This window comes from Bombyx mori, chromosome 12 (assembly GCF_030269925.1).
Source record: "Bombyx mori chromosome 12, ASM3026992v2".
In the NCBI taxonomy this organism is placed as follows: Eukaryota; Metazoa; Arthropoda; class Insecta; order Lepidoptera; family Bombycidae; genus Bombyx; species Bombyx mori.
The window spans coordinates 3,357,846-3,377,760 of NC_085118.1; the positions used below are offsets into that span (position 1 = coordinate 3,357,846).

The 19,915-nt window shown below is 35.8% G+C and overlaps 1 protein-coding gene across 15 annotated transcripts in view; it reads right to left on the reverse strand.

Moving 5' to 3' along the window:
- The window catches only part of LOC101741218 (CUGBP Elav-like family member 1), a 417,033-nt gene that overhangs the window by 105,464 nt on the left and 291,654 nt on the right, over positions 1-19,915 (reverse strand). For all 15 annotated transcript variants that reach the window (XR_009974452.1, XM_062671375.1, XM_038014367.2 and 12 more), the window contains one exon: positions 838-886. Coding sequence is in view for 14 of the 15 variants with exons in the window: in XM_062671375.1 (XP_062527359.1) it covers positions 838-886 (49 nt within the window). In the remaining variant the exon portion in view is untranslated. The remainder of the gene's footprint in view (positions 1-837; positions 887-19,915) is intronic.

A 19,915-nucleotide genomic window follows, 5' to 3' on the forward strand; every position in this document is an offset into this window, starting at 1 on the left:
ATATGACATTTTACTAATTACTTACTTCTCTCATTGTCTTAGATATTTCAATAGGATAGGACAACTCTATGTAGGAAAATCGAATTTTCGTAATTTTGTTAGCTAGTACTACTATTCTACTTAGTCGATTTCGGCCACGGCGACCACTTCAAGCTCCGTTTCTAATATCAAGGTGTGCTCGTGTGTCGCGAACATAGCCGATCTTATTCCTAAACGTTAGTCCTAAAAGTTAGTCAGTAAGACGGCTTATCAATGTTGGCATGTAAATATTGGGCACAATTTACCTACTCGCAATGACCTTGCTGTATGATGTATTATGTATGTACATAAAGGTCTGTAGGTACTAGATACAGTGATACGTAACAAAATCAACAATGAAGAAAATAATCAGTGCAATTTCCTTCCCGAGGTTTCCAAAAATTTTGCGATAAAGCAAAGATCATTATTTAGTATTCTCCGGGCTTCAGACTAAGTTGGGTTTTTTTTTCTTGCCGACAAAGATCAACGGACCCTTGCTTCGCCTGGTCAAAAGTACCGCCTACGATAATACTCGGAGTAAAATCAAACCCCTTTAAATAACTACCTTCTTCCTTTCCTTTCGTATTTCAGTCGTGACTAAGAAAACAAAAAAAGTTTCAATTTCTAAACATCATAAGAAAGAGAGAAAGAGGGAATGAGTAAGCGAGAGGTAAAATGATACAGTACTTCCTAGAATTACAGATGTTATAATAAGAGATATAAAACACGTCTGTCTGAAAAGTTTACAATTATTATTATCATTATTTTGATTCCCTAAAAACAAAGAACGAACAAGGTTAAGTACACACTACAACTTACCGTTTCTATTTTCACTGTCAGCCGGCTTCATTTGGATGGGATGGTGCATCTGGAACGAAATGAAATCTATTAGTATGCTTAAAGTACATACGCACTTATTTAGAATAACTAGAGGACCCGCAGTAGCCGAAATTCGACTATAATTAATTTAAATTGTAAGTTTGTACACTATTATGATTGTATTTTATACTTCTATAATCACAAATTTCGCCAAGAATACATTATAAAAAATATTAACAAAGACAAACAATATTTAATCTATTCTCAATTTGACCACAGACGTCAAGAACAATAGTTTGACAATAAATAGTATGCATGCGTGTGTGCGTCAAATACGTGGTATGTAGTGTGTGTAATGTTTTCTTTATTGATTTAATGTATCTTTTACGCATTATTTAAAAAAAAAATGCATTGTGCACTTCTTCTCTATATTCTGTATAAGTGTGGAAAATTTCATACTCCTCCGTCCGCGCAATTTTCGTAAAAAGGGATACAAAGTTTTTGCTTCACGTATTAATATTTAGAATAATAATAACGTGGCATTCTCGTTCAAATTTCATTTCACCGAATAAATTTCTCATCGATCGTTTTTGATTCATACAAACTATTAAATTCGACGAAGCTCACTAAAACCGATTAACAAACAAAAGAAAACAAACAATTGATTTCGATATCAAACAATAATCGAATTTTCCCAACAATTACGCGGCCGCGTTAAACGCGAACCAATCTCGCGTATCGTAAACAAGCCTTGTACAAATAATATTGAATTACCGGGGATAACAAAATTAATATGTAAACTTTCCAAATAATTGAATGTATGTACACATACGTACGCTTTAATGGCGTATCGATTTTGTATACGGTTAAATAATTGAAACAATACGGGGCGCTCTCCCGTAAACAATCACAAATATTTAAATTATTTGCAAACACAGCGAAGTACAAACTTTATACGTTGTGGGTACAGCAAAAGTAAAATTAATACGCGGCCAGTACGCCGACTATATGTTTTGTTTCGATCGAAGCCATTAAATTATCGAAAGCGTATAGGTAAAATTATAGCTACGTTAATAATTTTTCTTTTTGTGTAATTAATGCGATACGATCCATAGATATTAAATAAATAATTGCATAGGATACTATTTTCGTTGTCTATAATTAAATTTCCTTTTCCGGTTTATCGAATGAATCAATTTCATGATTAGTTACAAACTTGCCAAAACAAAATGAGTCGGAGTAATTCTGTTTAAAAAAAAAAAAAACGCTTATCAACACTATACCCGCTAATGACACGTCCTGATCCGGCTCGTCATTCGTCGGATGGTTTATTTTAAAACAATGACATGCTTCAGTCCACGTCTCGTTATTGAGTAATGGCTAGAGGGAGTATTCACGTATTGGCAGGCCTCGGTGCTGTTCGCCGACGAATCTTTATTGTTCACCGTGTAATACGATATCACAACGATGCTTAGAAGTACCTACGTATTGTGTCGATTCTATCTGCGGTTTCAGTAATGGCGGCTCCAGGCTTTAGGCGGGAGAGTTTTGAATTTCGAAAACAATAGAGCTGTCAAAGAGTTGCATTTGTTATTTTGTTCGTTAAGAAACTATAGTTTCTATTTAAATTTCGAACACTATTAACATTCTGAACGTGTGCATGTTCCGATGCACTTAAAGTGAATAATAGTATTAGTGGCATTTCACATGCACACTCGCTAACAGCAAGGCGACATTTTGTATTCTTAGATATTTGAATTTAAATAAGAACATCATACTCTTTTTATACTTTTTTTTAATTAAGCACATATACATGTTATATATTATCTATAATTGAGGTTCATAAATGCATTATTAATAGTTGACATGGCAATCCTGAATTTGTTAATTCTCATATTTATTTGTTTTTTATCTTTTAGTTAAATTAAATTGTAAATTCAGAATCTATTTATGAGTTTAAGTGGTGATACAGCGTTACAAAGTATCTTCAAACATGTTGGTACGTATCCAGATTTGGACCCTCGACCTAGTTTAGGTTAAAGTCGATGTCCTAGTCCTATATAGGGTTGCCAATTTTTATCAAATTTAGAAGTTCGGTGTGCTCTACCAAAAAATAGATTGGGCAAAGGGATCAACCTTCTTTATTGTCGGATTCAAATTTTCAACTTTTATTTTACCAATGTTGCTTTTTTTTTCTTTTTTTGGCTGAACTGAATATGCATTTTACGGAGCCTTCTTCTAAAAATTTCAGTATGTTAAATTTAGGATACATAAACAAAGTGTCTCCTTGCGATAAACTTGTTGGAGACAATAAGAATAGAATTTGTATAGTAAATATTGATAAAATTCTTTTTTAGTATTTTTAGGTTGGATCATAGTAAAAATATCTGTTGCATAAATAGGTAGGTGGACGACCCACTTGGTATTAAGCTCACAAGACGCCCTACTACCAGTAAAATCCTGTATAGAGGTCGAAGCTCTGGATCCATAGTAGGTTTCAGCAAAAACCAGACCCGACTTTAAGCTTCTCACATTGAGATACACCAATCACCTAACTACGAACCCCAAATCACTCACTCTAAGAGAGTCTATCTCATAATCTTTTAACCGAACACACAAGGCAATGTATTATAATGTAACAGTCAGCTCGGCGACTGCTTAGATCCCTTACATAATTAGGTTTAAGTGATCATCAATCAAGAAGCCAGCTTGGACACAAATAATGTTACGTCAACGGACAATTTGTCAAGCGACTCATCCCCGGGACAAAGTTACTATTTAATCTAATATCAATCCATCTTAAATGCGTAATAAAACTTATTAGTATAAAAATGATTACTGGTTATTACTGGAGGTTTATTACTGGTGGTAGGACCTCTTGTGAGTTCGCACGGGTCGGTACCACCACCCCGCCCATTTCTGCCGTGAAGCAACAATGCGTTTCGGTTTGAAGGGCGGGGTAGCCGTTATAACAATACTGAGACCTTAAAACTTATATCTCAAGGTGGGTGGCGCATTTACGTTGTAGATGTCTATGGGCTCCAGTGACCACTTAACACCAGGTGGGCTGTGAGCTCGTCCATCCATCTAAGCAATAAATAAATAAAAAGTTGAAGATATTTAAAAACTGAAACGTGTAATCTTTAGTTTCTTTTTCATTTAAAATCATCGTCAATTTTGTATGGCGTGCTAAAATGTTTTGGTAATTTTGAAATTATTCTGTCTAATAGATCGATGAGCCCAAACAGATATGTGACGACATGAGAAAATTGCATGACAAATCTTCCCTGAGCATGACATGCATTTTATGCCTTGAGAGCCTATTTCAGCTTCGCAGCATGTAGGTGAGCTCACGGGGCTCAAACCGGAGTGTTGCTAACATTGGCCCTAGCAAGAGCAGCGGATCGGAAACGCGATCCACTGCGAAGATCCGACGAGAAATTCAGTGGGCTGTGTTTGTGGGATAGACATGCTTACGAACGATAACTCACAAATAATTTACCTAAAGCACCTCACGCTTCTTAAAAAGGAAAACAAAACTGTGGTCTATTTTATGGTCTCTGCTTAGGTTTGGCGACCGTATTGATCCGGATTCGATACTGGAGCGAATGGTTTTTCTATTCACGATTTTTGATGTTTTGAATTTTGAGAATGATGAATTTCTACTAGATTTTAAATACAGGACAGATTAATATGATAGGGTAATAGATATACACACTTTTAAATTAGGCAATAGTGTCAAGATTTTGTGAGTTAGCTCTGTATGCGTAAGTATATTGGTAAATACGTGATATAATAACGTATATTGTAGTAAAATATTTTTGCTACGTATATGTACATTTTTTTATTGTTTAATAATAAATATTTAAAGATTTGGGCTATATCGTTAGAACTTTCTGAATATTATAAATCATAGTACATAAATATATACAGAGCAATATAAATGTCATATCTTTTTCAGAAATCCCATAATTATGTGAAAATGGTTATCTATCTTCTATCTATATATATAAAAATGAATTGCTGTTCGTTAGTCTCGCTAAAACTCGAGAACGGCTGGACCGATTTGGCTAATTTTGGTCTTGAATTATTTATTGAAGTCCAGAGAAGGTTTAAAAGGTAGATAAATATGAAAATTCTCGGAATTAAATAAAGTTTAGGTCTTTTATTTATCGATTGAGGCACTACGCAGTCTGCCGGGTCAGCTAATTTAGAATAGATCCCTTTTAATGAATACAGCGCCTATTGTACAAATTATACGGACCTGTTGAGTGATTTCCAAACGATTTTCTCTTTCTTTTTCTCTCTCTCTCTCTCTCTCCTTCCCTCTTTCTTTTCTAACAATCGTGCTTTCTGAAGTGTTCATAATATTAACTATTACGCACTACGGATCAAGGATCGGACGATCACTGGCCAAGTGCTGTATTAACGAGCGGACGAGAACAATAAAATAGATCGGACATTCAATCATCTCAACTACGAACCGGACACATTATATAAATTAAATCAATAGTCGATACGAGCCCATTAATCATTGGGAATTGTTCGCAGCTGCCACGTGACGGGCCACGCAACAAACATGACGCGGCTTAACTAATTCACTGCAAATTTAGTTACAGCACCGACACGTGACTACAACTAAACCTTCTGATGGATTATTAATTATTGCAATCGTAAAATTAAAACCTTAACGAATACCTAATGTGTTAGAAAATAGATTAGAAATAGCTGTAAGAATTGTTTGTGCCTTATTTGAAGGAAAGCTTGTTTTTCATAATTAAAGCTACATTCGCCAACTAAGGTATCTACTAGGATATCTTCAACTAGGGTAGCTTTTTGTTCATATAAAAGTATAGCCCTGTTTTCTTTTTGATTAACTGACGCTCATGAAAATAATTGAATCTATTGCCATGATCTTGTTTCTTTAAAAGTATTTTATTTTTATTATTTTAAACTTTATAATCTTAGATACGAAAAATTCTTATTTTATACATAGTTTTCCAGCAATTTGAATAATGACGTGAAATGTATAAAATTAGTAAAAATATCGATTTTGACTTTCCAACTCGAGAACGGCTGGACCCATTTGGCTAATTTTGGTCTTGAATTATTTGTGGAACTCCAGAGAAGGTTTGAAAAGTAGATAAATATGAAAATGCTCAGAATTAAACAAAAATAACAATTTTATTTTCTATTTGATGTGTCCCCCGTCGGACGAATTCCTTTTGTTTGTTTTAAGTTTATTTTATACAAAAACTTAGGTCTTTTATTTATCGATTGAGGCACTACAAAGTCTGCCGGGTCAGCTAGTCTAACATAAAATACAATTTTCGGTTTTATTCACTACCATTCAGTTAAATAGCGGTACACAACATTAAATAGATAAATACGAATTGTTTAAAGACCTTCACTCATTAATTTCAATCGTTTAAGTCACAGCCGCGCTGTTACATGAAACGATAGGAAATGTCAACTTGATTGTTCAAATATAACAGCGGTAATTTTCTTCAGAACATTAATCGATGATGCTCCAAAGCGTTCCGTGTGCGATCGTGAACACGGCGTGCACTAAGCATTCCTCGCAGTTCATCTGACAAACGTATAACGTATGTCTCAAAGATCAGTCTATCGATAGAATTACTTTATTTATACACATTGGCCATGTTCCAATGTAATTGGATTCGAATCAATGTTTGGGACATTTTCGATCTTCTCTCTAACGTATTTAGTACTAAATACATAATGGTGATTATTCTCTACGAGAAAATAACAATTGTTTACTGGTTGCTAATTGAAAATAAAAAAATTTTTAATGAAATACGAACTGAACAAATGTTCACGATTGACTTCCACGGTGAAGGAATAACATCGTGTAATAAAAATCAAACCCGCAAAATTATGATTTGCGTAATTACTGGTGGTAGGACCTCTTGTGAGTCCGCGCGGGTAGGTACCACCGCCCTGCCTATTTCTGCCGTGAAGCAGTAATACGTTTCGATTTGAAGGATGGGGCAGCCGTTGTAACTATACTTGAGACCTTAGAACTTATATCTCAAGGTAGGTGGCGCATTCGCGTTGTAGATGTTTATAAGCTCCAGTAACCACTTAACACCAGGTGGGCTGTGAGCTCGTCCACCCATCTAAGCAATAAATAAATAAAAAAATGCTGATAATAGAACAAAATATAGAATAAAAAATTATCGACACACATTGCATGAACTGTAAAATGAAGGAGTACACTCGAATGTAAAATAAATTTGGACAAAAGATGGCGGCGATACAGACCAAGGAACGTGATTTCAGCAAAGGCCAGTCAACCGAATTATCAAAGTAAGAAAAAAGGAACTTGACGTAACAATACAAAAAAAAAAAATTGAATACACTTTCCCGTTCATTCATAGCTCTCTTCACACAAAGATGAAAATCACGAGTCCAGAAGTAATGCGCCTTCATTTTTTTCTAACTGAAAGCCTTTAGGGGTTACGAGGCGATGGAAAAAGAAAAAGAAAAAAATATGTAACATCAAAAAACAAAAGCGTCACTTAATGCCTTTGTGAATGTCACAGCGAGCGGTCAAAGTAGGTCCCAGATTTGACGTCACAAGATCATTAGGACCCCAAAGGTGAGTTAAAAAAATCTATAGTCGGAAACGAGAGGGTAAATCAAAAGGGGCCCTTTTAGGCTTATTGCATGGTCAGGAGGCACGACGCTTCGTGAGCTTCGGGAGGCAATTACAAAGAGTGCTGCTGTATTGTTCGGAGTGGGTCGTCGATGGATCGATAATTGTTGGATGTAGCTGTCCACGTCAATTGTAAAAGATTCATCGTATTTTAGACTTTTTTGCTAAAAAGAATACGAAGAAGTAAAATAGTATAAAAGTGAAGTGAATAAGTGAAAAATGTTTATGCTAATTTAATTTGGGTTATGTAATTTTAAGGTATATAAGGGACCAAATACGTTCCACTTTCAATACCTTAGTCCACGTTGCTATCCACACAGCCGAGGACAGGCAGGAATGGCGCAAGATGATGCAGGAGAAAGTTATTAGAGGAGACCACGACCCTCAGCAATGAGGATTATCGACGCAAGGAGGAGGGAGGAATTGTAAGGTTAAATGTAGGTAATTTGGTTTGTAATATATTGTTAAAGTGTCATCATTGTAATATTAATTTGTTATAATAGAATATTATCATATGTATATCTTCTTTTAATTACTAATTAAAAAAGTTCTAAACTCTCTAAGATGTTGAAGATTTTTCGTTGGCGATTAGAGCTTAACCTTAAAGTTTCAATATGAAAATTTTCTCCTTTTTCGTAATGAACGTAGGTGGCGACCCCAATTTGGAAATTCTGTTTTAAAAGCCCTGCTGAATGAAGTTTTAATCGTTAGAATCGCCAACGGACCGAAACAATAGAAAAACAATTTGCAATTTTTTTTTTCGGCCGTAAACTTTTCCATTCTATGACGACAAGCCTTTAGTAATTACGATTTTTATGATTTTTTTTATTTATTCATTTCCGACAGTTTTAATCTTGTTATTCGTGGTAACAAAAATATTCCTATTGGAGTTCTTCTAAAATTCAACGATAGAAAGAAGAGCTGCTATTTTAACAAGAGTCTCGTCTATTAAGTTTTAATTATCAGTAAATATTGAAAAGTATATTTTTTATATTTTGTATATTAAGGGTACCTACTATATTTTTATATTTTCCAGTATTTCTGTAAATTAAACGGTTGTTTGGAAGAGATCGCTTTTAGCGATAAGACCGCCTATTGTACAAATGTATATGCTTTTTTTTACTGTTTTTTGAATGTACATTGTGTTTTGGTGTGCAATAAAGTGTATTCTCTCTCTCTCTCTCTCTCTCTCTCTGTCTCTCTAAATATTGAAAGGAGATTCTTTATTGAAACATCACCCATCGAAAATAGTAGCCATAGTTATAAATGAATGAATTGGCGTATCTGTAGATGGGCATTATTCGGTGCATATGGGTATTTGCTCTAAATATAATCGTTTTTTAACTGATGATCAATGATATTATAATAATACATGTTAAAGACGACACGACAAGAAAAAAAAATTGGATTGGATAGTTCCAATGAAGCGAAACAGCGAACAGGTCACCTGAAACGAAGCGAAAGAAGCGAATTGAAAATTTTAAAGTGTTCTGTGTGTGTGCTAAGTAGTAAATACAGTTTTAAGTTGTACTTAGGTAGAACATTTATTTATCCCGAACCCCAGCGCGTAACAATTTGATAGCTGACGCTCACATAAGATGTATCAAGCTAATTAAACCGGAACCTTTAAAGAAATATATTTCAAGACAGGAATCTTCAAAATCTCCGAACAACGCCTATAACTTTTCCTTACGTTTAATTACCGCCCTGCCTATTTCTGATGCAAAGCAATCACGCCTTTCAGTTCGAACGGTATAAGAACCGTTTTACGTTCAGTTAATATTTCGCCTTAATTTATCAAAGTGTCTGGCGGCAGCTGTAGGTTGCGATGTCTATGGAGTCCTGACAACCAGACGGCACCAGTGTGCTTAGTGAGAGTTTTTTAACGTTCTCGATAGCGTAAAAGTTAGCTCATATTTGTATGGACCCGAGTAAAAATGAAATTATAATTTTTTGATAAAAAAAAAAATTTCAAGTCTATCGCCGAACCACCGCTTCACGGTGTCCGCACCACAACGCTGAACCACCGCCGCACCACCGCCATTTGGCGGAAAATTCCGCCGCACGCTTCGAAAGAAATCTCCCAGCACCGCCGCACCACAGCCGAAGCATAGCCGAACGTTTCGACTTTTTTACGTTTACATTTAATAAACACTGGACGTAAAAAACGCTTACATTCACACACACACACATATGTATGTATATGAGAATGATATGTCACTGCTGTAGTGCAGCGGTGGTGCGGCGGTAGTGCAGCGAACCCACTCTTCTTAAACAGTCGCGGCTATGGTGCGGCGGTGCTTCGGCGATTAAAATGCCGTGCAGTGGTGTTTCGGCGGTAGAGCAGCGAACCCACTTTTACGTAAGCAGTCGCGGCTATGGTGCGGCGGTGCTTCGGCGACCATAAAAAAATTCAAATCGTCACAGTCATAGTGCGGCGGCGCTTCGGCGATTAAAATGCCGTGCGGCGGTGCTTCGGCGGTGATTCGGCTAAATTCTGTTTTTACTCGGGGAATGGGATCGTTTGCCTACGTTTCCCCCGGGGGCGCTGTTTCAACTGCAAATAAAATTGGGTTAACTTTTACGCTATCGGGAACGTTAAAAAACTCGCACTAAGCACACAGATGGGCCGTGACCTATCGAGTACACAAACAAATCATCATTATAATTTAATTAAAATAAGTTACTTCGTTCTTGATTATTGATGTACAACCAGAGCTTGTTATGTGCAACATCACGACTAACACCATCCCTTCAGCCATCGTAATCGACCCAAATCGTAAAGATACCACAACTCACAGCCGACCCGACTAAAACTAAAGTTAAATTTTCGAAATGTACATTCATTGTAACATCAGTTTTATTATTATCACCAAAGTTTCTGTCGTGATACGCTTCCTGAACTCTGGGGTTTTATGCCCTAAACTCCACGAAATATATCCATCCTGCTTACTTATACGGCAATGAAATGCGCACGAGCAGAATGGACTGATTAAATTGACGTCTATAGTTCTTGTCTTGAAAGTAGAATTATTATTGTTCTTGTTTGTTTGAATTCGAGCAAAAGGTTCATTCTCTCGTTTGTTCTTCAGGTTTATTGAGTTTGATAGTAAAAATTTATGAAAATGCAGTTTGACCTCCATTTTAAGAGTAATTTAAAAGGATTGCTACATTTTATCCTTTATTTTTCTCTTTCGACCAGACCTTTTTATGTTTTAAAGTTTGCATTAGAGATCCGTGCTGTTAAATATGCGTTTCATGAATAATGAGAATTAATTATATGCATCATGCTACAATTTAATTATGATTAAAATTCATAGAAACATAAATTGCACATACGAAAAATAATTAGATACAGGTCATTAGAAAATCAGTCCTTTGAAAAAATATGATGTATTATATGTAGAGGTATTCCTCGGCGAACATATGCGAACTTAAAGAAACTAAATAGCACTAAATTTCTAAGCAGTGGCCCCGTTTCATAAGACGTGAGAAAATCCAAATACTAGAGTTGAACCGTACTGTACGTGAGTGAGACTATTGCAATAAAAAGTACATCTTTAAAAGTTAAGATGGTTTGCGCTCATCTAAAGCTTGGGATCTTATTATCGTGAAGTTGAAATACCACGTCAAATAATTTGTCAGACTCCTAAGATGTTGTTAGTTATTTCACTACGTAACGAAACATAAATGTAATTAAACATATTTTTAACGGTAGGTTGATCGTTTTATTGAATACCACTGTGTGTGATTGACCATCGTGACATTAAACCTTAAAGTATTTCTAATTACATACCTCTGGGACTCGCAAAAGCTGAAGATTAGAAAAGTTGAGAATAGTATAAACAATCTATATTTTTTATTATAGCTAAACTTTTTCAAATTCAAAAGGGTATAATAAAATCTAAACATCTCGTATCCACTTAAGGATCCGTTGACTACATGTATTGGTTCCTTTCGAGCCTGGTTTGCACAATTTTACCGGAGCTGACCTTGTTTCCTAGTTAACTTAATTGTATCGAGTCCCCGACAGGCCGAGTTCCGATTGTGGCCTGGGTAATTTCCCTTGGCGAGAAGTTTTCATTCGCTCTTCTTTCGCAGTGGTGCGAGGTATTTTACAAGTTTTCAGATATATATTTTTTTTTTAATTATGCATTAGTTTACCTTTAGTTAAACTCGACCTTTAGTTCGAAGGACTTCAAAAGGGATTAAAAAATAAATTGAATAGGAAATGTGAAAAATAAAAAAATTAAAAAATATGCAGGCGATTTGTTGCGACGACCCCTCATATCCTGCCTATTCCTGCCGTGAAGCAGTAATCCGTTTCTGTTTGAAGGGTGGGGCAGCCGTCGTAACTATACTGAGACCTTAGAACTTATATCTCAAGGTGGGTGGCGCATTTACGTCGTAGATGTCTATAGGCTCCAGTAACCACTTAACACCAGGTGGGCTGTGAGCTCGTCCACCCATATAAGCAAAAAAAAAAACCGACAAACGCTATTAATTAAAGTCAGAAGGATATTTACACTGATTTATTATACAGGTAAACAGAGTAAAGATTAAATAACTTAATAAGCTTAACGTTTTGGGTTTAATTTCTAGTACCCAAACAAGTTAATTTAATACCTTTCGCTTCTCAACGACAGTGTATGGTATATACAAAATTCTAAAACAGACATCCCTCTCTCTGGCGAGGTCCGGTCCATCTATCGTATATCGTCGATCATTGTCCACGCGTGACTTTTCACGTGGAAAAATAATCGAAAGAAAAATCCTCGTGATCCTTGTTTATTTTCGATAGCGCCGGGGCAGGGGGGTCGATGGGCCCAAAAGTTCGAGAGGGTCGAGAAAAAATCGGGTCCGATCTAATGGAGCGAACGACGAGAATGTACTCTTAAAAGTTGCCGTCGAAGCCTTTCGGAGGAGGAGGAGGCTCGTTTTCGAGGCGGACTTTACGGATTTTTGTCGACGTACGTATTACAGACTAAAGAAAAAAAAAAAACAGAAGATTGAGATGAATTGATAAATAATAATAATCTACATATATAAAAATGAATTGCTGTTCGTTAGTCTCGCTAAAATTCGAGAACGGCCGGACCGATTTGGCTAATTTTGGTCTTGAATTATTCGTGGAAGTCCAGAGAAGGTTTAAAAGGTAGATTAATATGAAAATGCTTGGAATTAAATAAAAATAACAATTTTGTTTTTCCTTTGATGTCCCCCCCCCCGTCAGACTGATTCCTTTTGTTTGTTTTAAATTTATTTTATACAAAAGTTTAGGTCTTTTATTTATCGATTGAGGCACTACGAAGTCTGCCGGGTCAGCTAGTAATAAATAAATATTTACTAACAATCACGCCACGTTAACTGGTTCCGTGTTAAGTTCGTAAAGAACTTGTATTACAGGTACCAGATAACGGAAATAAATGTAAGATTTTTATTATACACATACATAATTATATTTAATATACATCCATAACCCTGGAAAAGACATTTTATGTTTATCATACAAATATCTTCCCTTGGCGGGATTCGAACCCGCGACCCCCTTGTGTAGTGACCATGTCGCATACCACTACACCAGACGGACGTTAACTCAACCCAAATGACGGTATCTTGTTATATTTTTGTTGTTTTTTCCGTTTTTCAGTTCGCGAATCGTTGTATGATTAATACGTAAACTTTTCTTGAAAAAGTCGTTACCTTGATTCCGGCATCTATTAAATACTAATATCAAATGTGTTCTATGATAGCTACAATAGATTCAACCCGACTGCAACCCAATGGATTGTCACAGGTCACCGCTGCTTTGCAAGACCTTTAAAAATACCATGGGCATACCCTACCTAACCTCTGCCTATCAGGGCCCAGCTCATTCGAAGAAGAACCTTTTAAAGTAATTTTGTTTCATAAAATTATTTCCATTCATCTACCAAACTTGCCCAATTCATTTCATGTGTTTCTAAAAAAATGGATTATAAAGAGCTACGCCATATCACATTCATTTAAACGGTATTCATAAAGAGTTATATGTACATTCAGAATACATTCAACGACACGAATAGTAGTAGTACGTGAACGATTTACTTTATTAGAAGTGACGTGCGCGGCTTTCCAAACACGTACGTACCTACGTTCGAATTAAATAACTATTTAATTTAGAAAAGTAATATTAAGGTTTTTTTTTATTGACCTTGCAGGCTGACGAGCGTACGGCCCACCTGATGGTGAGTGGTTACCGTCGCCCATGGACTTCAGCAATGCCAGGGGCAGAGCCAAGCCGCTGCCTACCGCTTAATACTCTCCACAAGCCTCGTTTGTAGAAGGACATGTCATAGCGCTCGGGAAACACCGTGGAGCTCATTCCATAGCCGGATGGTACGTGGCAAAAAAGACCTCTGGAAACGCACTGTCAATGAACGCAGCGGTTCCAGATTATATGGATGAACTCTGCTCCGATGGCGGGAGGTGCGATGATAAAAAGGAGAAAAAGATAAAAGAAAGAGATAAAAAGGAGCTTATTTTTTTTTTTTTTTTTTTTTTTTTATTGCTCTTGTAGGCAGACGAGCATACGGCCCACCTGATGGTGAGTGGTTACCGTCGCCCATGGACTTCAGCAATGCCAGGGGCAGAGCCAAGACGCTGCCTACCGCTTAATACTCTCCACAAGCCTCGTTTGAAGAAGGACATGTCATAGCGCTCGGGAAACACCGTGGAGGGGAGCTCATTCCATAGCCGGATGGTACGTGGCAAAAAAGACCTCTGGAAACGCACTGTGGATGACCGCAGTGGCTCCAGGTAGTATGGATGAACTCTACTCCGGTGGCGGGCGGTGCGATGGTAAAAACGAGATGCCGGTATCATCTCGAACAATTCCTCAGAGCACTCCCCATGGAACATACGGTACAGAATACAGAGGGAACTGAAGTCCCTCCGCAGACCCAGACCGCTTAACAGTATTTTAGAATTTCGTTATTGATTCAATTGAAATTGATTGTTAGAAGCATTAGAGATTTATAATGAAAATTAGTAAGAACAACGCGGTCAGCTACAAAGTTTCTTACCGCTCGATAGTGAAATCTAGCAAGTATTTGAACGATAAATTGACAAATATTCTTGGTAGGTATCGAAGACAAAATATGGAACATCATCATAATGATTTGTTATAAATATAGAAAAACTTAAACGTGCCACATTAAAAATTACTTATATGAAACAATTAACTCCACATATTTCTGCTACAACGTAGTCAGAAGTTTTGGATTGAACAGCGAGACAGCCGTTATAAAATAAAGCATATCATACACATTTTATGAGTAATTTGATTCAATCTATGTTGCAAATGTTTGTTTATGTATGAAAATTTAGTCAAACAATTCTTAATTAAGCTTATCCATAAATTACAAAAAAAATATATATGTAAATTAAATAAATAATAAAAAAAAAATAAAAAAATGTGTGCAATTCACACCTGGTAGAAGTGAAACCTTCCAAAATTAAAATACAATTATCCTAAACGTCTTAAGTATATGTAAAATTTTGTCATTAGTACATAATTGTAAGGTAGCGCCCTCTGTGAATTGATATTTTAATTTCACGTATAATCCTAAATTAAAGTTCACTACAAGAGCTTTCATACACACGTTAGTATTAAAAAATCTCACAGATGGCGCTGTATTAAATAGTTTGTATATTTCTGTCTCATTCTTTGTATTTGTGTCTCTTACCTGTCGTTTTTTCCGTTGCATCCGGTTTGAAATCACAACGATTCTAAAGAAGTTTTCTCTTCAAAAACTTTTGTTTCAAGACATCATATGCTCATAGTGTGCTAGTATTAAAAATAACATAAGAACTATGTTAGTATTTAAATAAATCTATCAACTCCATCCCTGGCAGCTTCATTAAGCAGCATGTAGAACATGCAACTTGATCTGAACTTGACCTACCCAGGGTCGAGCCATCCAGTCTTTCAGCTAATACCCTCAAGACGTCGTTGATGCTTCCTCCCATAATGGATGCCACCTTTTTGCGCATTATCGCGAAATAGTAATTACTAGAGGACCCCTGGTAGTCGAAATTCGACTATAACTAATGAAAATTATAAGTTTGTACACTACTATGATTCCATTGTTAAGGACTATTATACTTCTTTAATCACATATTTCGTCAAGACTACACTTTACACAAATATTAATAAAGGGAAAACAATATTAAAATTTAACCTATTCTCTATTTTACCGACTATAACTGACAGACTGCAAAGAAAAGTTTGACAATAAACAAATAGTATGCATGCGTGTGTGTGTCAAATACATGGTATGTAGTGTGTGTAATGTTATTTTTAATTGATTTAATGTATCTTTTATGCGTTTTTAAAAAAAATATTAGCATCGTGCACTTCTTCTCTATAATCTCTATAAGTGTGGAAAATTTCATACTCCTCCATCCGCGCAATTTTCGTAAAAAGGGATACAAAGTTTTTGCTTCACGTGTTAATATATAGATATACCTATATAGGTTTACACGGGTTCCTAAAGTTCGTGCGCTATTTAATCGTGTACAATGAAATTCAGCTCAGTTAATATTAGCATTTTAGGTAAAAAAATTATTATATTTATTATAAAAGTATTTTACCTACGATAGGTACGCGCGAATGAATTTGAAAAGTGTTCGTATTCGTCATGTATTTTCATGTAGTCTATTAAAAATATATTAAAGTAATATAGGACTTCATTTCAGTTACGGTAGTCAGGTATTGCTAACGTCCATAGACGACGGTAACCACTCACCATCAGGCCGTATGCTCGTCTGTCTACAAGTTGGGGAATAGTGTATACTTATGTGGAGATAAATGACAAAGGGAAGATTTTCAAACGAGCTGGTCGGTAGACCGACGGCCCGAAAGTTATTGTTCGAAACTTGTTTATATATATGTAAGTTTATCTTGAAAATGTCGTTAAAGAGATTTAGGTGTTTCTTACTGGTGGTAGGACCTCTTGTGAGTCCGCGCGGGTAGGTACCACCGCCTTGCCTATTTCTGCCGTGACGCAGTAATGCGTTTCGGTTTGAAGGGTAGGGCAGCCATTGTAACTATACTGAGACCTTAGAACTTATATCTCAAGGTGGGTGGCTCATTTACGTTGTAGATGTCTATGGGCTCCAGTAACCACTTAACACCAGGTGGGCTGTCAGCTGGTCCACCCATCTAAGCATAAAATTTTTTTTTGTTAAATAATAATATCAAATGTGTTCTGTGTTAGCTATCCCGGCTATGTTTATAAAATCGCCGTAGTTTCGATACTGTTTCTAATATCGTCTAGATATAAGAGGACGTGGGTACATGTATTTGGGTCCAGACGTTCTGAGGCGGTTTTGTTTGCTCTACGCCGAGACGGACTTAGAGTTCCTGGTTGTTTATGAAAAACTAGCGGCCAGCTCCGGCTCCGCTCGGGTCTTTAACAAAAATTTCAACGATATTTTACGCTGTTTTATTTTTTTAAATAAAAGAACACTTATGGCGGCATGACTACAATATTTAGACAATTGTCGCGACAATTTTTGTAATCAATAATGTGTTCTACAAAGTCGTAGTACATTATTTTAATCTATCATCAATAGCTTTCGCAGGGCACGCGATGTAAAGAATATTTTAGGTAATTTTTTTACACCTTGGGTTACATTATTGGAGTTTTAGTAAAGATCCCTAATTTTTTTCAAGAAAGATTATAGCCTATGTCACTCGGGAGTAGTGTAGCTTCCAAACAGTGAAAGAATTTTTCAAATCGGCTCTGTAGTTTCGGAGCCTATTTAATACAAACAAACAAACAAATCTTTCCTCTTTATAATATTAGTATAGATATAGATAACTACATTCTTTTGTTCAACTACGTAATCTCTGGTAGCCTAAAGGACTACCAGACCAGCTACTCTCAGACCGAACTCAATATGAGAGAATTTGCCAACACTAGTCCTGGCAAGAGCAGTGCCATTGCATAACAAACAACCTACAGTATCCATAATTTACAAGTAAAATATAAAAAAAAACACATATACTTAATGCACCAGATTGGCATAAGATATATCAGGATCTAAATACTTATAATCAAAATTATTTATTGTATAATGGCTGTTCCATGTATCAGGCCTCAAATACTGAATGTTTCATGTTAGAAATTAGGAGTAGGCAGTAACTTCCCGTGCGGAGTTCACAATCAATCAGTAACAATTAGCTATCTGCAAGATCAAGGTGTAAACTTACTGGTGGTAGGACATCTTGTGAGTCCGGACGGGTAGGTACCCCCGCTCTGCCTATTTCTGCCGTGAAGCATTAACGCGTTTCGGTTTGAAGGGTTGGGCAGCCGTTGTAACTATACTGAGATCTTAGAACTCATATAATATTAATTTAATATCTAAACCCTAGTTTTATAAACACAACGATTCCGATGTAATATTACAAATAAATAAAAAAAAACCAGACAATCAAAGTCAAAACGTAAGTTTATATTCCTGATTTCCCTACGGAACTGAGAATTCTTCGTCGGATGCGATCCTGTGTAGGTATGTGAAGAGTATACTAGGCTTGATCAGCACAAAAGGCGGTCACGGACGACCGACTGTGTTTGCTCCTAGATCTCTTTTATGCCAGAGTAATATGCGAGACATGTATTACGTTAGGATTTATCAAAACGAACGTCCAATACATAGGGCTAGTCTTTCATTTATGCCACAACTGTTCACAATGAGGCAGATTAAAGTCTTAAATGGTCTTCAAATGTTAGACTTTTCAGTTAGTAATTCATTTATTCCCGTATCAATATATGTGATATATGTGTTCTCAAAAATCTCGTTGTCGTGTTGTAGATGTACCGCGTTATAAGAGGGTTTTGGAATTTTTTTCTTTTCATCTTATAGTGGAAGTGTGTTATAAAATACCATTTAAAAGGGGGATTACCTGTATATGATATATGTATAATATGATTTTTAACCCGACGATTCTAATTAGAATACTAGGTCACAGTAATCTAATTATTGTAGGGTCATCGGTCTTTGATGCTTTCAATTTAATAGGAAGCTTTCATGTTAGTGAAAATTACTTTGAAAGATTATGTATTACAGTATACTCATGGAATTGGAAAATTTAGAGTGAATAAAGTTTTCACTAAATTAAACCGAAATCATTTTCTAAATTATTTAATTTTGCTTTCGGCATAATACGAAATCTGTTTATTAAAGTTTTAAGTAACAAAATCTGACCAATTAAAAAAAAATACAGATTAATTTTCATTTCCAGCTAAATTCCTATTTTAAATGCAGCTATGACATTTCGTAATGTTTGACATGAGAGCAATCGAAATACTAAATTTTGTGTTTATTGTAGTTAGATTTAAGAGCGTTTTTTTTTTATTGCTTAGATGGGTGGACGAGCTCACAGCTCACCTGGCAGCACCTGGCCAAGTGGTTACTGGAGCCCATAGACATCTACAACGTAAATGCGCCACCCACCTTGAGATATAAGTTCTAAGGTCTCAGTATAGTTACATCTCAGTATAGAGCGTTTTATAATCGGACCGTAATCGAACTCAATATTGTAACTTTTCCAACGAAATAAAATTGATTCGAATTTCTGCCTGCTCTAAAGATATCGATAACAATCCAATACTACTCGAAAACGGGAACGTGAAATGATACAAACAGCAGATTGAACCGATAACTCTTAAAGAGAAGTGCGCTCGATACTGATGCAAGGATATTTCTATTATATCTTCACCCTATTCTATACATCGATTTCCAGTGTAACATGAGCTCTCTTGTCATTGAATTCTTTAATGCGACGAGTAAGATGCGAATGGTGAGCTCTCTCATATTCGCGCGGGGCTCTGAAGGGTGAATGCATAGGAGCATAGTATAGTTGACAGTACTTATTGGAACATATAGATATGTTATTGTTAATTAATGATAGACGTATAGAAAAATGCTCTGGTCATAGCTTACCTACGTCATTATTCAGTTATAAATTTGGAGTAAATGTTCCCGATCACCGAAAGCTACGCCTCCAATGTAATCTTAGACCGTAGTGTAGTAGATAATTGAATTTATTCAACTCTTTGTTTCATAGTTTCAGAAATTTTAATACTATATACATTAAGAAGGTTTTAATACTAAAATATAATATATTGAGGGCAAAGATTTTTTTAATGGAGTAATTAATTAATTGGTCACAAACTTTTTGACTCTAGTAAATTTTAATCATTAAAGATGTGGATAATTTAGTATTATCGTTTCACATCGATTTTTGTGGGTTGTAGATGTAATTAAAGCTATTTTTAGATGTTATTGTTTCGTATGCTTCTAATGCATTACTTAAAATTTTCGGAGTCACAGACGATTGAGTTGATATTA